The sequence below is a fragment of the Pseudophryne corroboree genome, chromosome 2, assembly GCF_028390025.1.
Source record: "Pseudophryne corroboree isolate aPseCor3 chromosome 2, aPseCor3.hap2, whole genome shotgun sequence".
In the NCBI taxonomy this organism is placed as follows: Eukaryota; Metazoa; Chordata; class Amphibia; order Anura; family Myobatrachidae; genus Pseudophryne; species Pseudophryne corroboree.
The window spans coordinates 162,810,340-162,829,258 of record NC_086445.1 but is presented as its reverse complement, the minus strand read 5'-3'; the positions used below and the strand labels follow the sequence as shown (position 1 = coordinate 162,829,258).

At 44.1% G+C, this 18,919-nt stretch overlaps 1 protein-coding gene across 2 annotated transcripts in view; it reads left to right on the top strand.

Moving 5' to 3' along the window:
- The window catches only part of WDFY2 (WD repeat and FYVE domain containing 2), a 162,620-nt gene that overhangs the window by 104,805 nt on the left and 38,896 nt on the right, over positions 1 to 18,919 (top strand). For both annotated transcript variants that reach the window (XM_063951956.1, XM_063951955.1), the window contains exons 3-5: positions 2,649 to 2,722; positions 13,369 to 13,423; positions 16,419 to 16,569. In XM_063951956.1, coding sequence (XP_063808026.1) covers positions 2,649 to 2,722; positions 13,369 to 13,423; positions 16,419 to 16,569 — 280 coding nt within the window. The remainder of the gene's footprint in view (positions 1 to 2,648; positions 2,723 to 13,368; positions 13,424 to 16,418; positions 16,570 to 18,919) is intronic.

Genomic DNA, 18,919 nt, shown 5'->3' with positions numbered 1-18,919 from the left:
ACTGGGCGATATTCCAGAAAGATATGAATGATCTCGTTCATTAATGAACGCGATACCGTTCATATCTTTCAGTGTGGAGGCACCAGCGATGAACGATACGCGGCCCCCGCGCGCGTTCATCGCTGGTGCCCTGTCGCATGTGCATGCAGACCAATATGGACGATCTTGTCCATATTTGCATGCACTGCTATGGAGCCGGGTGACGGGGAGGAGTGAAGAAACTTCACTCCCTCCGTCACTGCCCCCCGCCGCCAGGTCGCCCGTCGTCCATATTCGCCGTCGGGCAGCTCGGCGGCGGATCGCATAGTGTGAAGGGCCCTTTAGTGTACGGTATTGAATAATGATTGGTCACTACCTGAAAACGGCTGTTGTGCAATGTGCAATATCTTTTGTTGCGATCCCAAGTTTAGAAACCATAAACTGCAAGAGAAACTTGATAGAGCGTAATGTAAGACGGTGCTAATTAGCAGATATGCATCCAGTAATGATCTCTTACAGGTGAGCTGCCAAACTTTTGGCACCTGTGCACCCAGCACATGACCCCTTGTTGAGAGCCACTGTTGTAGTGCTGTACTTGTGCAGCCGCATTTGGTTTGGGTGACCGGCGGCCGGAATGCCGGCAGGGGGGGCTTGCTGCATTCGCCACAGGTTCTATTCCCACTCTATGGGTGTCGTGGACACCCACGAGTGGGAATAGTCCTCGGCCCCCTGCCGGCATTCTGGTGGTTTGGATCCCGGCATATGTATGCTGACTGCCGGGATGGTGACTACATCCCGTGCAGCCAAAAGACAGATCTCTAACTGTTCATAAATGAATGCTAGAAAGGTAATTAAATCAATACTAAAAGTATTTATCCCTTTACAAAAATAATAAGCATCAAAGCAGCAGAACATGCGGCAAACAAAAAGTCTTCTAATAGAAGGTAAAAAAGCGGTGCCAGCTTGGGTGTGATGTCATCAGACATGCATCTTTTCTTTCCTGTTCCTTTCTTATCTCTATTTAAAATCATGTTATATAGCCCCACAACTGCAGTCATTAAAATATATACAGTAGGCAAATAGCATCATGTACAAAGCACTGCGCGAAATAGGAAGATGCTAAGATAAAATAAATAAATATAATCGGCCTAAGAGATCCCTATTCTACCTGCAAAATTCCGAGAGAAAAAGACTGGAAAGATGACCGTAGGGTTGTTCCTTTACATTCATTAGTCTATTTTCTTTCCTGTCAGCTGATTGGCAGGGGAAGAGCTACACCTGTTTCATGAGAGGTGGCTTTGGAGCTACATATGTGTCCTCATACATATATCCTCAGTATGCTACACAGTGGAAGATTCCTTGCACAACTGAGCTGACCGGTCCCATGCAATTCCGTTAACAATGGGCATTTTTCTTTTTTTGCCGAAATTGTATCTTATCTGTGTGCGACTGAGTCTGCATACAAAGGTAACTTGGCAAGAAAAAATAAATGGCCCCTGCATCGTAGCACTGTATACAGATTCAGTCGCACACAGATATACATGTGTTGCATATCAAATTAATCAGCAGGTTTCTGGTGCATCCTTGTCTCATCGTGTTGCAACGAAGATGCGATATCAGCAAAAAAGACGCCAGACGCTAGCAGAGTCTCACGGGATTAGTCGTGCCAAGAGAGGCTGTTTGGCATGACTGCAGCAGTGATGTAGGAGAACACATCTGTATTCTCGTCCGTTAAAGGGTGTGGGTGGAGTTAACCCCATTGGCAGTTTAAGGTTGGGGGTGGAGCTTAACCCATGCACAGCTAAAGGTTGGGGATGGAGCTTAACCCATGAACATCTAAAGGTTGGGGGTGGAGCTTAAATCTCTAATTTCTGTTAAGAACATGATGCAATATATTTTGCCTATATTTTTGCACTCAAAGCTATTGGCTCTATACGCATACATTAAGCGTTTGTTTTCTATACTGCATAGGATTCTAATACAGTATGCTAAAATTATTTTTGCATACTGTACATGGTTTTTCGGAGTCCTGCAGAAGATCCTAAAAAGTGTAGCTCATTACAGTACAGCGCATGGTGATATACTCACATGTATCATTTTAAAGAAAGTGTCAGTCTTTTTTTGCAAGCTATCATTATATATTCTTGTAGTGAAGGTTTATTCTCCAAGGTAGCAATGTAGATTACTCCTTTACCGATGACCTGGAAAACCTAGCTGCAATTGTGAAGCCAATTAGAATTTTTCAGTTGTAATAGATTATTCTGGAGAGAATAATCAGCAAATCTTTGCCAATGCATAATGCAACCTAGAAGTTGGTGGGAACAGTCCTACACCAGAAAGCCTGTGACACATGTATTGGTCACTACTATGATGCAGATACATCCAAGTGGGGAGGTCTTTATCTCCTCATCACTCACCTGCCCCCCCCCCCCCTTCCCCCATTATCACAGGTGTCATGGACGCTGTAGTTGGAGGATTGTACTGTAAGCGATACACTCCTACAAGCTGCAGCACATAAAACACTGGGATACACTAATGGACCTGCTTAGAAAACTACTCCTATACAATTCATACTTCTGACAGAGACCCTGCATGTTTCTCATCAGTTAGCAGTGGGCATCTGGGGAACCTCTGCAATGTTAACATCACCACATGTTCATATCTTTCAGCTCCATGTTCATGCATGTCTTTTAACCCGGAAACCCGGAGGCTGTCCGTAGGTCTAGACAATGGTACAATCTCAGTAAGTACGATGTTTCTTCGTTTACGCTATATGTAGTTTCCATGTAAGATGATCAATGTTAATGTCACGTTATTGGGGAATGTGTAGAAAAATAGGGAAACGCAAACATGGATGCCTCAATTATTGTACATAAACCTATCAGGGTGTGGTATAATTTGTCAACAATCATAATGTCGACATGCTTGGTATGACGACATTGACCTTCATCTTGTCAACACTGATGCAATATCAACATGATTATTATCACAGCAAAACATCCCTGGTGGTCTAGTGGTGATTTACCTGGTACAGGGGATGAGGACTACCGGCGGATACAGCGGCACTTCCGTCTGTGTATATTACTACTCCTAGCCCTAACCTCTACCGTAGTCACTCCCCATGGCACCTAACCCTACCCCTCCCTAGTGCCTAACTTTAACCCTACCCCTAGTTCATAACCCTAACCTCCCACCCCCTCTCAGTGCCTAACCTTAACCCTCACCCTAGTGCCTAACACTAATACCGAAACAACCCCCCCCCCCCACAGTGTCTAACCCTAATCTCCCCTCACATTGATTTACCCTAATCCTCCTAACTAGTGCCTAACTCTAACCCTCACCCCTAGCGCCTAACATCCCCTCCCGTAGCCTTATCCTAACCCTTGTACCTACCCCTAACCTTCCCTCTAGTACTTTACCCTCCCCATCCTATAGCCTAACCTCAACCTTAGCCCTTCCTGCAGAATGTCAGCATTTCATATGTTGCCATTCTGAACTTGCAGACCTGTTCAATGTCAAAATTTCAACAATCTCCACATCATGACTGTTGATATTGTGATGTTTACATTGACATCCCACCTTATACATAACAGATTAACAAATGATGCAGATAATTACCAATAAAACCAGTACTAGTGTGTATTGTCCAACAAAAGATGCAGATAATTACCTCCAGCATAGAGAACAATGAAAGCAGCATTGAGTCCTGTCCGTACATAAAGGATAAGAAGGAATATACAGTGCATCCGGAAAGTATTCACAGCGCTTCACTTTTTTCACATTTCGTTATGTTACAGCCTTATTCCAAACTGGAATAAATTCGTTTTTTTTCCCTCAGAATTCTACACACAATACCCCATAATGACAACGTGAAAAAAGTTTTTGGGGGTTTTTTTTTGTGCAAATTTATTACTAATAGTATTCATAGCCTTTGCTCAATACTTTGTTGATGCACCTTTGGCAGCAATTACAGCCTCAAGTCTTTTTGAATATGATGCCACAAGCTTGGCACACCTATCTTTGGCCAGTTTCGCCCATTCCTCTTTGCAGCACCACTCAAGCTCCATCAGGTTGGATGGGAAGCGTCGGTGCACAGCCATTTTCAGATCTAGAGATGTTCAATTGGATTCAAGTCTGGGCTCTGGCTAGGCCACTCAAGGACATTCACAGAGTTGTCTTTAAGCCACTCCTTTGATATCTTGGCTGTGTGCTTAGGGTCACAGTCCTGTTGAAAGATGTTCCGTAGCCCCAGCCTGAGGTCAACAGCGCACTGGAGCAGGTTTCCATCCAGGATGTCTCTGTACATTGTTGCGTTCATCTTTCCCACTATCCTGACTAGTCTCCCAGTTCCTGCCACTGAAAAACATCCCCACAGCATGATGCTGCCACCACCATGCTTCACTGTATGGATGGTATTGGCCTGGTGATGAGCTGTGCATGGTTTCCTCCAAACATGACGCCTGGCAGTCACGCCAAAGAGTTCAATCTTTGTCTCATCAGAGAATTCTCATGGTCTGAGAGTTCTTCAGGTGCAGTGTAACAAACTCCAGGCGGGCTGCCAAGTGCTTTTTACTAAGAAGTGGCTTCCATCTGGCCACTCTACCATACAGGCCTGATTGGTGAAACGCTGCAGAGATGGTTGTACTTCTGGAAGCTCTGACAGCTGTAGCTCTGACAAAGTGACCATCGGGTTCTTGGTCACCTCCCTGACTAGGGCGCTTCTTTCCAGATTGCTCCGTTTAGACGGCTGGCCAGCTCTAGGAAGAGTCCTGGTGGTTCCAAACTTCTTCCATTTACGGATGATGGAAGCCACTGTGCTCATTGGGACCTTCAAAGCAGCAGATCATTTTCTGTACCCTTCCCCAGATTTGTACCTTGAGACAATCCTGTTTCTGAGGTCTACAGACCATTAATTTGATTTCATGCTTGGTTTGTGCTCAGACATGCGCTGTCAAGTATGAGACCTTATATAGACAGGTGTGTGCCATGTCCAATTAACTGAATTTACCACAGGTGGACTCCAATTAAGCTGTAGGAACATCTCAAGGATAATCGGTGGAAACAGGATGCACCTGAGCTCAATTTTGAGCTTCATGGCAAAGACTGTGAATACTTATGTACGTGTGATTTCTTTTTTTATTTTTAATAAATTTGCAAAGATCACAAAAACTTTTCACGTTGTCATTATGGGATATTATGTGTAGAATTTTGAGGGGAAAAAAAGAATTGATTACTTTTTCCACATTTTATGTTATGTTACAGCCTCATTCCAAAATGGAAAGCGCTGTGAATACTTTCCGGGTGCACTGTACAGAAGTTTCTCAGGTTACACACAGCCTATCATAGTGCAAACTGCTTTTATTAGGAGAACAGAATAACAACAAATTGTACTTGTAATGTTTGCCCAATGTCACTTGATTTCCATGGGGCAGATGTATTAACCTGGAGAAGGCATAAGGAAGTGATAAACCAGTGATGAGTGCAAGGTGATACACGCACCAGCCAATCAGCTCCAATATGTAAATTAACAGTTAGGAGCTGATTGGCTGGTGCGTGTATCACCTTGCACTCATCACTGGTTTATCACTTCCTTATGCCTTCTCCAGGTTAATACATCTGCCCCCATGTCCCTTATTGGCCTTGGTTAGGGATAGGTTTTGTACAGTGGAATAGTCAGGGAAACAAAGATGCAAACAGACATGAAAACAGTGCAGGCAGCCTTTTGTTGCAGCGTGAGCTACATGGGAAAGTAACCCTCCTTCTCTGTGTTCCGTCTATATTAATGCATGGAACACTGAGACTGCTTTTAAACATTGTTTCTCTACTCTCTTGGCAAAAAAGGTTCCTTGAGTAGGCATCAAAGACCAGTCATATGGCTGATCTTAAAGGGTAGATGGTTTTGTACAAAAATATCAATTACTAAGCCAACACAGAATCATATGATAAAGATGTAGCAAACCTTCTAAACAATGGAGAAGTTTCCCATAGCAACCAATCAGATTCTACCTATCATTTTATAAAATGTATTTTCTAAATGCTAGTTGCTATGGGTAACTTCTCCACTTGTCCACTTTTTAGAAGGTTTAATGCATTTCCCACCATTGTGAGCGCTGATCTGCTGCCTTGTGTCTGCTTATCTGTCTATCTATAGATGTGTCCTCATACACCCCTTTTAATCACTACTATGTGATCAAAACACAGATTCAAGAGACTGCATTGATTAATTTGATATGCATCACTTGTATACAGTATGTTGCACACAGATATACAAGTGTCACATTTCTATCTATCTGTTTGTTTTTTATTTTTAAATATATACGGGGCGGAGATGTATCGAACCTTTTAAAGAGGACAAGTGAAAAAGTTGCCCATAGCAACCACATAGGTTTGATGCATCTCCTCCTTCTTTCTTTCACCAATGTTTTAACTCCATTCAATCCTTTGTTTTGCTAATGCTAGTCCACTGTTGCATAACCATTGAGAGCAATGGCCAACCTTCCATGTGTCATTGCTACTTTTCAGCTTTCACATGACCTTGACCTTTAAACCCTTAATGTCACTCAATGCTGCTGTACCACAGATCCCCCCCCTCTCCAGTGCTGCGTTTGGTACCTCCCTGTTTTGTGCTCCTGGCCTGAAGGGCTATACATGTTCTGAGAAAGTGGATTGCAAACGCATGAAAACCATATGCGCTCTGTGCGCCTTATTCAGGTTTGTTAGCAAACCAAAAAAGCAAGCAACTGGGCAACACCATGTGCACTGCAGGATAGGCAGATGTAACATGTGCAGAGAGAGTTAGATTTGGTTTGTGTGTGTTCAAACTGAAATCTAAATTGGAGTGTAAAAATAAAGCAGCCAGTACTTACCCTGTACAGAAACAGTGCAACCCATCCAATTCTAATTCTCTCTGCACATGTTACAATTGCCACACTTGCAGTGCACATGGGTGGTCATTCCGAGTTGTTCGCTCGCTAGCAGTTTTTATCAGCTGTGCAAACGCTATGCCACCTTCCACTGGGAGTGTATTTTAGCTTAGCAGAAGTGTGAACGAAAGGATCGCAGAGCGGCGGCCAAGTTTTTTTTTGTGCAGTTTTAGAGTAGCTCAAAACCTACTCAGCGCTTGCGATCACTTCAGACTGTTCAGTTCCGGATTTGACGTGAAAAACACGCCCTGCGTTCGCCCAGCCACGCCTGCGTTTTTCGTGGCACGCCTGCGTTTTTTCGAACACTCCCTGAAAACGGTCAGTTGACACCCAGAAACGCCCACTTCATGTCAATCACTCTACGGCCAGCAGTGCGACTGAAAAGCTTCACTAGACCTTGTGTGAAACGACATAGTTCGTTGTAAAATTACTTTGCTCGTGCGCATTGCGCCGCATACGCATGCGCAGAACTGCCATTTTTTTGCCTCATCGAATGCAGCTAGCGATCAACTCGGAATGACCACCACGGTTTTGCCCTTTAGTGTGCTTTTTTTGGTTTGCTGACAAACCTGAACAACTCCCTATATGCTTTCTTGGGAGATTTGTCCATGCTCTTTCATACATTGCATTTTTACCAGCATAATCTATGGTACTAGTAGCGTACATTAATGAATGAGAAGTACAGTATGTTGTGATGTGTTGTCAACCATTGCATTTGCCATCTGTGAGTACATTTCCTCAGTTTAATTAATAGATTTAAAAAAATATATTTGTAATTACTAACAAACCCTCAGGACTCTGCCGCTTTGCAGGCAGCAGACAACAGACTTCAATGATAGCGGTAACTCGAAGTTAATGTTTTATGGAGGGAGGTGTGACGGCAGCTGCGACAACTGATTGGACAAATGTGACAACCAACCTGTAAGGCTCCACTTTTTCTGATCTCCTCTTCTCTATCTGTAAATGAACAAAATGGAGAGCCTGTGCCATAGTGTCCTCTATCGCTGGCCTCCCTAATGATAGCACACAGTGACGTCATGCCGCAGCCGGCCGGAGCATGCAGTTTTGGATAAGGAGTCGAAAATTGAGCTGCATGCATGGCCGACACCGAGGGTCATTAACAACCCATGACGCTGCGCATCGCTTGTCGGTGGCGGAGCGGCATACACACTGGGCGATTATTGTAAGTGACATCACTCAGGTAAGGTCAAAATGAGCAACGTCGTGTTGCTTATTTTGTGTGTACCCACCTATAGATTCCTGGACAAGCTAACCAGAGTAGTGAAAAAAAAATATTTGGTTTCACACCTGACCTGATGTCCACCATTGATCACTAGTTCTGTTGTAAAACGTGAGCAGGCTAGTGTATTCTTATGGGCCCTACACACATGCCGATATCACTGCACGATATGAACGATCTCGTTCATTAATGAACGAGATAACGTTCATATCGTGCAGTGTGGAGACTCCAGCGATGAACGATGCGCGGCCCCGCGCTCGTTCATCGCTAGGGCCTTGTCGGCTGTGCATGCAGGCCAATATGGACGAGATCGTCCATATTTGCCTGCAAGTCTACGGAGCCGGGTGACGGGGGGAGTGAAGAAACTTCACTGCCCCCCCGCCGCCGGGTCGCCCGTATCGGCGGTCGGGCAGCTCGGCGGCACATCGCCGAGTATGTAGGGCCTATTACACTTTTACTGCAGATTCCTTCCCCAAAAAAATATCCTGCCAGCAAAACAAGGTTAAATGTGCACTAAACTTGGGACTGTGCAGATGTTATGTATAGCCTCCCTCAGATTTCACATCATATGCGTCTGTCAGTCCGATTTCTTACAGATCCTGAGTATGTCATCCTCTAAATACCTCACTCCTACACTCATTTGCTTCTGTATTAAGCCGTTAAGGAATTTCCTCCTTTAGTTTCTGTTACTTAATTAGGAAAGACCAGGGACTGCTGTACAATGGGGGCTATTTAGAGTTGATCGCAGCAGCAAATTTGTTAGCAGTTGGGAAAAACCATGTGCACTGCAGGGGAGGGGGGGGCAGATATTTCCTGTGCAGAGAGAGTTAGATTTGGGTGGGGTGTGTTCAAACTTAAATCTCCAAAATTCAGTGTAAAAATAAAGCAGCCAGTATTTACCCTGCACAGAAACACTATAACCCACCAAAATTTAACTCTCTCTGCAACTGTTATACCTGTGTGGGGTAGGAAGGAGAGACATATATATGATTTATATATGTGTTTAACATATATGACGAAACATGTTGTTATAACATTGAAACGTTGACAGCAGAAACAAGACTTCTTCCATTTTTTCATTAGCCGTGAGTGACTACAATTTGGGCCATGTTTAAATATATACTGTATATGTTTAACAGTTTCTTATATAGCACAGCTGCTCCTATAAGCATGTGTCAGTTGTGTAAGGCATCCCATTGATAATGATCATTGATTGATTTGGTGTCCTAGGATGACTCTTGTTGTTGTCATTCTATCCCTATGTTGCACAGGCCAGTAATATTCTGTAATGTTGGTTTGAAGACTCTTTTAATCGTACATCGTTTAGAATGTTGGTCAGTGATAATTTTATTTGCTGAAAGTATGTAAAATGTGGACATGTCACTAATGGAAGCATTTACAGTGTCATTTAAATCGCCCCTGCACAGTCTGAAGGTGATCTCCACCCAGAAATATTGCTGATCACAGTGCTGAGTAGATTGTGAGGTGTGACTATCACAAAGGCACATCATTGGAAGTTGCCATGGCTGCACAGTCACATGCTTCCTACACTTGAGACTTTGGGGTAGATTATCAAACCTTGGAGAGAGACACTATAATGGATTGTCTACATCATTCCTGGCCAACCTGTCGCTCTCCAGCTGTTGTGAAACTACAAGTCCCAGCATACCCTCATACCAGTCAGCTGGTAAAGCTGGTAGTTTGTAGTTTCACAAAATCTGGAGAGCTACAGATTAGCCAGGCCTACATTATCACAATGTCAACAACTGAATTTTGCCATTCAGACATGTCGAGATTTGATGTTGACATTCTGTTGACATACTGGGGGGGGATTCAAAGCTTATCGCCCCTCCTGATCTCTCGTCTAAAGTAACGGGAGATCGCAGGGCGATTATTCAAATACCCCCACTTATTGCACTGATCGCACCCATTACAGTCGTGTTTAGGCGTGCAAAGCACCTAAACCCGACTAAATTAATGGGCGCACATTTCAGCTCGCTACCCCCTTGTTGCACCCGTCCACAGCAACATTAGAATAGCTGCGGGTGGGCATGATTGCAGGAGGGAGCGGGGGGAACATTTGAATCCGTCCCAATGACTGCATGCCCAGTAGACTTGTATGGAATACAGTCGTTAGGTCGATACAACTTAGGTCGACATGTCAAAAGGTCGACATGAGTGTTTCACTTTTTTTTTTTTTTTTTTTTACTCTTTGGACTTTTTCATACTTTACGGTCCACGTGGACTACAATTAGGAACGGTAACCTGTGCTGAGCGCGGCGGTAGCGGAGTGAGGCACCTCTCCCTAAGCATGACGAGCCATGCGAGGGGACACGGTGCACTAATTGGGCTTCCCCGTCACTTTACGAAGAAAACGACACAAAAAAAGTCCAAAAACTCATGTTGACCTTTTCACCTGTCGATCTAGTACATGTCGACCTAATGCTCATGTCTACCTTCAGTGGTCGACCTAATGACTGTCGACCGATGTTGAGTCGACCCAATGACCCATTCCCACTTATGTTATCATCTGACAGGGTATTCTGCAGTAATGATTCACGCACGAGATCTGCGAGAGTATGGCTCTCTCCTTCCTCTATTTATATTACTGTATTTGCCACTATGTGCCCTTTAGTCACTATGCAGAGTTTATAGTCTTTGTGTTGTTGTTTTTTCCATTAATTTTAAACCTTTGTTTGATTTTATTGGTTTGCCCTCTGTAGCGTCTGGTTCAGTTCTTTTTCTTTCCCATACATGTCCTGTCCATTCTAGTTAAAAATTTGTTCTTCAGAGATGCTTATTAGGGGTATATTTACTAAAGTCCCGATTTTGACCGAGTTGGTGTTTTTTCTTCAAAGTGTCATTAGAGCCTCTGCCTGTGTATCTAACCATACTTTCTTTCCATGCAAAAATTTTGTAACGATAAACAGATATGGTCTATAGTGAAGTGAAATGATACATGCATAAATATTACTGATCTTGCTATTTCATAAAAATTAAAATAAAACTGCTGAGTTAATTGTTTTCCATTGACAGACAGAAACCATTGTGTAAATTCTTATATTCTGGAGAAATTGGCAATCTGTAAACAAATTTGTTTTGCAGACATAAGGTGTTTCCTATATAGTTCCTTCTCAAGTTATGCTGTAATAAGCAGCTCTGTAACTATGGTTTCTCAGAATGTCTGTCTCAACTAAAACGCTGGACCAGTCCAACTGTGGCTGACTAGGACACACAGAAAAAGGTGGCAATACGCCTGCATTTACCTTCCCCAAACAGTCACTACCTGTCACTCACTTTGCAAATAATTACCGTATTTTTCGGACCATAAGACGCACCTGACCATAAGACGCACCTAGCTTTTAGAGGAGGAAAACAGGGAAAAAAATATTCTGAACCAAATAGTGTAATATAATATTTAATTAACTGAGGGGGGGTGGGAGTCACTTTATTATGGCAAATATTTAAGAGTAAACCTTGGCATTTGCTGAAATTGCAGTAGATCTTTACACACACACACACACACACACACACTCTCACTGTAAACACAGGTTCCCCGCATTCAGCCTGCATTAAACACACACACACACACACACACACACACACACACTGTAAACACAGGTTCCCCGCGTCCAGCCTGCGTTAACCACTCTGAGAAAGGAAGAGGTGAGGGAGGAGGAGAGCGGGGGGACTCACTTTATTGCCTGTCACAGCCTGTCAGTTTACGCTGCCCAAAGCACTCTACTCTGAGGAAGGAATCGGAGGAGGGAGCGGGGGAGTCACGTGATGCCGGCGCTTTGCTGCCGCGCTCTCAGATGCCGGGCTCTGAGATGACGGCAAAGCAGCAGCAGACAGGACCCGCCGCTACCCGCACCCGATAACTGCTGCCTCTCCCACCCAGTGCGCTCCCACCCAGCGCATTGAGAGCGCTCCATAAGGTTTTTATTGCTCTGCATATGTATTATTCGGACCATAAGACGCATGTACTTTTCCCCCCACATTTTTGGGGAGAAAAAGTGCGTCTTATGGTCCGAAAAATACGGTACTCGCTGCATCCGTCATTGCTCATAATTCACCGCGTACGCAGTTGTCAAAAATCACTCCGCTGCTTCTGACATCGACATTGCGTCTGTCTTTGAATCAGGCCCAGTGTCTGGTCTTGTCTTATCAGCGAGGTTGTACAGGTCTGTGAGCTCTGAGAAAGAGACTGTGGGTGATACTTGGAAAGTTGGAGGCAGTTAGTCCGTGTGAGCAGCTGTCGTGAGGTGTTTGCGGTTGACTGACCTATGTGTGACTTGTAATGGATGTAACTAATTTTACTGTATATACTGTAATTAATGGACAGTGAGATTACTTCCTCCTAGAAACCTCCTGGAAATGTAAAATTTGCTAGTTTAATGTTGTTTTTGAAACTGCCTTAAGTTACCTCAGGTGCTGTATCCGCCCAAAGGTGGTACAGCCATTAATTACAGATTTCTCACACCATGTAAATCATGGTGAGTGTTGGGTGTCAGCTCATACAGTAGTTTTAGATACTAGTGTATAGCATATGTCTCTTATGGTGATGGTGTTAGGAATGTTAGGGACCCATGTGATGAAATCACCTGGTCGTGGTACTTGAGCCCGCATATTTACACAAATGTGTGCTAAAAACTTCAATTATACTCCATGTTAATTGTGAAGGTTTATTGAACTTATTTTTACTATCAGTGTTCTCAGTGCTAGGAGTGCGCATCTGCATCTCTCTTCCTCCAGTAGCCAGATCCTACAGCTGACAAGGGGATATCTACTGTAGGGAATATACTGTTTTACTTCTTATTTACTTATAAAGGGTTCTTCACTGTAAGTGTAGTCAGGCAACGGGGTTTTTAATGGAATAACTAAATAGGTTCACAATTGTCTGGATGCTTTCCTTGTAAGAAATAATATTTTACTTTTAATAATGGGATTAATTGATCCAGGGAGTTTATCATATTGTTCTTTTCGGGTCAGGAAAGATTTTTATTTTCTCTGTGTGGATAAATTGGTTAATTTGGTCACGTTGCTTGTAGGTTTTGTTTATCTGAAATATGATTTGGATTGTAAAAATGATAAGTGGGAGCCATTTCTGATAAGACCAGGAGTAGCACATGCAGAGGATTGTGAGAAGACTGGTTCTGGTGTTACTGTATATAGTGCTTCACAGATTTGCAACGTCATTTCACTACTTTCTTATTCTTTCCCCAGGAATTTATTTTGTCTGAAGATTATAACAAAATGAACCCATCAAGAACGTACCTTGGTAAGACATTGATAATATTACAGCTATATTTGCAGTGAATGATTGGGCAGATATGTTTTATACATGGAAGACCACAGATCATATTAAAGTTGAACAATCCATTACTGTCGGTCTCGGCTTCTTTAGAAGCGCTGGCTGAATGGGCTTATCGTTTTCTTTGCCTCTTTCAGCCTCTGATTGTTTCTTTATATTCTGGTGTGCTTATTTAGAGTGACCTGCTCTCTCGTGTCTCTAATGCCAATTTCTACACATGTATAGTCAGGGGCGGATTGGGATTGAAAACCAGCCCGGGAAATGTATGGAAGCAGCCCTAATAGGGGGGGTGGGGGTGGGGGGGGTGTTGAGGGGGTGGAGTCTGTCAAGTGGGAGGGATTGCTGGTCAGAAGGACCGACTACAGGTAGGAAAGGAAAGTGCGCGCCGTAGGCGCGCCAAATTTTTTAAGCCCGTGGCTTCATGGGGCAGTGATCGCGCTGAGTGAAAAATTATGTGGGTCCCAGGGACCCCTTACTGTAAAAAATTGGGGTCCTATTTCACGGTTTCTGGGTCCTATCTCAGTATATACTTTTGAGGTTCCCATGTGCCTTCCTACATGCCCTTAAATGCCTATCTGATCCCACTACATAGCATCAGACCACTCAACATGCCTCTTAAATGAATATTTAATGCTTTCATAATCCTACATTTTTTAGGTGTTTGTGAGCAGTCAGACACAATCCCACATTTATCAGCATCGGTACCGGCACAGACAAAACCCACATTCCATTCCCTCAGCTCTCCCTCCATTAATACCCCTTTTCCACTAGCTCAAAAAACACGGGTAAATGCACGGGGGCGCGCATTTAACCGTGTTTTTTGCAAGTGGAAAAGGGTAAACCCGGATCAAGTGATCCGGGAATCCTACCCTGGTAGCTAGCCGGGTTGAACACGTGTTCAACCCGGCTAGCTGTCTACTGTGAACGGGAGCCGTGTCAAGTTGACACGGCTCCCGTTCACAGTGCATAGGGAAGGCGGCGCTGGGAGATCATGTTATCTCCCTGCGCCGCCCCTGCCGTGTCACTAGAAGCGTCACCAACCCGGCATTTGCCGGGTTGTGACTGCTAATGGGAAAGGGACCGAGCACGGGTCGCAGCAGGGAGCAGCTCCCGTGTCAGGCTCCCGGCTGCGACCCGTGCTCGTTAGTGGAAAAGGGGTATTGGGGGCACACAGCTACGGGTACTGACATTATTGTTAGATTGTTCTGTCATTTTGCAGGGCTGGTAACTAGGTGTTAGATAGGTTGGTGGGCTGGCCAGGTGTGTACCTAGCTTTACAGAACATCTTTTCCAGAAACACTTCCCTATGGGATGTAATCACGATTCCGGTGATCGGGATCCCGGCGGTCAGCATACCGGTAGGTGGTTGAGGGCTATTCCCACTCATGGGTGTCCCATAGAGTGGGAATATAACCTGTGGCGAGTCAGTGAGCCCGAAAGGGGCTGCGCTGCGCTCACCCCCTGCCGGCATTCTGGTGGCCGGGATCCCAGCATCGGCATGCTGACCGTCAGGATCCCAACGGACGGTATCCTGAGCCCAACCCCTTCCCCATACCCTGTAAATAACATCATTTTATGTGCTGGCTGCACAGACAGCTTTAGTAAATATACAGCACGCCCCATCTGCTGTAAGTAACGTTATATAACTATCTGCTGGCTGCACAGAAAGGATCACTAGTGCAGTTTTGCTGGCTTGGACAATACACATTAGTGTTTTATTGCCCTGCTAGCCCAAGTGGTATTATGCCATTGTGCAAATATGCTAGGGCAGTGAAGGGTACTGCATACCTGAATGGCCAAATATAGATAATGGGAGCCCACTTCTTAGTAACTAGGTTATAAGTTGGGCACCTCTAACTTAGTGTAAAAATACTCCACACAAACACATGTACACATGCATACAGCTACATGCATACTCATATGTACATATACATACTCATATTTTCAGACAGATACATGTACATACTGTATGCATACAGCCACATACATAAACACACATACTTAGCTTACTTTATAAAGCTGCCACCGCCGCCCATGAAGTTTTCCGGGCTGAACAGCACACTGGGAGACTAGAGGCGGAGCCGTGAGACGTCACTCACGACGAGCTCCGCAAAGGCCCTTGGGAGGAGCTGCTGCGGCCGCACATGCGCAGCAGCACTCTCGCGGCCATTTTGACTAAGGGCGTAATGCCCGTTTGCGCATGCGCACAAGCGGCTGCTGCCGCTGACCGTGCGATCGCGGTAGCGGCGGCCCCAGAAGCACTGTGAGCGGCCTTGTTCTGGGCCAAATGGGCGGGCCGGCCGTCCGGGAACTTGCCCGGTCTCCCGCCATACCAATCCGCCCCTGTGTATAGTAATCACTTTTGAAAAATGTAATTCCGCTCCAGGCCATGTTTTCCTTTTTCCTTTTGGACATACTGTAAAAAAAAATCCACATTGTTTGTTCCACACTTTGTCACTGCAGATTCTACCAGTGCAGCAGCGCAGATCACACACTGCATGGGGAAGGCTGATGGTACATACATACAATATTACGTGTATGTTTATATTATATGTGCTGGCTGCCTTACCCTGGGGATCAGCAGCGCCGCTGTATTTCACTGACCTGCCACAGGACACACCACAGCACTCTGCTTGTCTTTCCTATATAAGCCTACCCCCGAACTCCCATTGGCTAGTTTCACAGGAGTCTGGGGCAGGCTTATAGAGGAAAGATGAGCTGAGTGCTGTGAAGTTTGTCCTGGATAGCGGCGCTGCTGATCCCGGGGTAAGGCAGCCGGCACATTTATTACATACAACATTACACTTATGTTTATATAAGCTAACCGTGACCCCCCCATGCAGAGTGTGGCAGCAGCCGCAGTGACACAGTAGGTATAGTTTATTCGGCAACATAGCGGCTCTTCTGTCTTCCAGAAAGTGTAGTGAAGTGCTGATTAACTGGCAGTTGTGTTACCATGCAGCGCACCAAAGCAGAGTTACCATGGTTCTGTTCATCCTGGAGATGGAGTGGATGTTGAGCACAGGTCAGGACAAGCAGTTCACCTGGCACTGCTCAGAGACTGGAGAGCGCCTAGGGAACTACCGCACGGCAGCCTGCGCTTCATGTCTACAGTATCCTTTCACATTCCTACTAGAGTGCCGTCTGTCACTGAATTCCCATCTTGTTTCCATGTGTGTGGTGTCAATTTTGTAGCTTGTGTCCTAATAGGATTGTGGACAAGTCGAACCGAAACTAGAGAGTAGTGTAAACTGCACAAATAGGTCATTTTATTGAAGAATAGTTTTTAAGAGAACTCAAATCTCTAAAAAGTTGTTATTGTGGCTAGTGTAAAAAAAAAACGAATTCCCCCAGCACATTGCAAACATACTAGCAAATGAGACATACACCCTACATCATAACAGAAATGCAGAGATCTCTGTTACATACATTTGCAAACACATACAGTAGTAAGCCACTAGCTACTCTGCTGGTGGCTAGGGAGGTTTTTCTGCATTTGACTCTTTAAACCTTTGCCATAACTCCGAACAAGGAGATCCTTGCAGGATTCATACTGATGGTGGCTTTCCCGCTTTTGCTTAACCCTTTTTGACCCTTTGTCCATTTGAATGAAAATTGTTAAAACATTTATTACATAGACTGTATTGTGATGACGATTGCTATTCAAATCCCAGTGTCCATTTAAATGTATGAAAATACTGTGAAAATTTGGCAGCGTTGACTACTGCGAGTTTGAAAAAAGTCTGCGCCCATAAAGATCGCCATGAGGGGAGTATCTCACTTTACAAATAAAACATATTTTATGAATCGCACTTCATTGAAAATGTTATGTGAACAGTTATTGGAGTTGCAGGAGTATCAAAATATGGTGTACGGTCTACAACGCTAGCAAATCATCCATTAGAATGTACATTGGGTCTATGACCAAACCGTTGTTTTTTTGTTTTTTGTTACTGTGTGCCTTAATCATAGACTTTGCCAGTGTCATCACTGGGATACACCGGAAACATGCAATGGTTTATAAAGGGCTAACTACAACACCTAGCATACTCCACTTACTATGCTGAGAGTTACATTCACAGATCATCTGGAGTTGCAGAGCATTCTGACTGAGCTTCCGCTTACAGCAGTTATACAGGGCTTAGGTTATTCCCATATGTTCTAAGCAGTACTTTAGATATATGCTTCTCTATAAAGCTCAAACAGTAAACGTATTGGAGTAACTACTAGTATTTAAAATGACCGTGCAATGAATTTATGATGTACCACTAATACTTGAAGGTGGGATTAAAGACTTCAGAAATTAGATTCGGAGAAATAAGAGTTAACATATAGCCATAACCTAACCATTTTAATGTAATCTGTGTTGTAGATGGAAAGAATGTTTTTGATTTGGTTCACAGTTTGATGTGGGGCCCAGAGTTTATTGTGGGAATGAAATTCATGTGGTGACCGGGTGTAAACATTTAGCCTGAAGTTTTACTTCTTAGAAACTCCTCCTATAATGTTAATATTGCATTGAGAAGTGCTCCAATTAACTCTGGAGCTGCCGGCGTCAGTCTGCAGTTGTGTGGGACTGTAGAAGTAGTTTGATATGAAAAGTGAATAAAGTGACTTCATACATTACTTTTTTTTTTTTTTACTTTCTGTTCAATGTTTAAATCCTGGAACTAAAGAATAAATGTTACATACGCCTGGTGCTTTCAGGTAACGCTGCTGGGCATTTAAAGTATGGGCGGTAATATATGAAGGGTAGAATGGCTCCTCTACAGCACAAATTCAAGTTTGTGCCTTAAGTTTTGTCCCGGGACAGATAGATTGATGGAGCAGGATGGACGCATATTAAGGTTAGCAGCTGTTTCTCACAGGCAGGGAGGTGATGGGTTTATTGAACACATTCGTAGTGATAGATGGAGTAACTGTCCCTGGTTCTACTCATTTTCAGGAGGAGTTCTCCAAATAAATTTCATTTTGTGGCTTGAAACTATTATAGAATGAAGGGGGTATTGGTGGGGACTTGACTTGCCATGCTATTTTCAAAGGTATTTGAATTATGTACTATCTCTCAATAGTACTATCTCAATACTACAGACGGGGCCCCCGTCCCAATGCTACTAGAGAGACACTTCTCTGCAGCAGTTGTATTTGCCCTATAATAGTGCCCTAGTTCATTTTCTGAACCATAGTAGAGCCTTATTTAATGTTGTTCCCTATAGTAGTGCCCTAGTTTCTTTTGTGAATCGTAGTAGTGCTTAAGTTCACCCCATGTCACATTTCAGAGCTGCCAGTACACATTATGCCGCACAGTATCCCCAATTCACATTATGATATATAGTGCTCCCCGTTCATATTGTACCTCATTACAGTGCCCCGGTTCATGGGGGTAATTCCAAGTTGATCGCAGCAGGAAATTTTTTAGCAGTTGAGCAAAACCATGTGCACTGCAGGGGAGGCAGATATAAC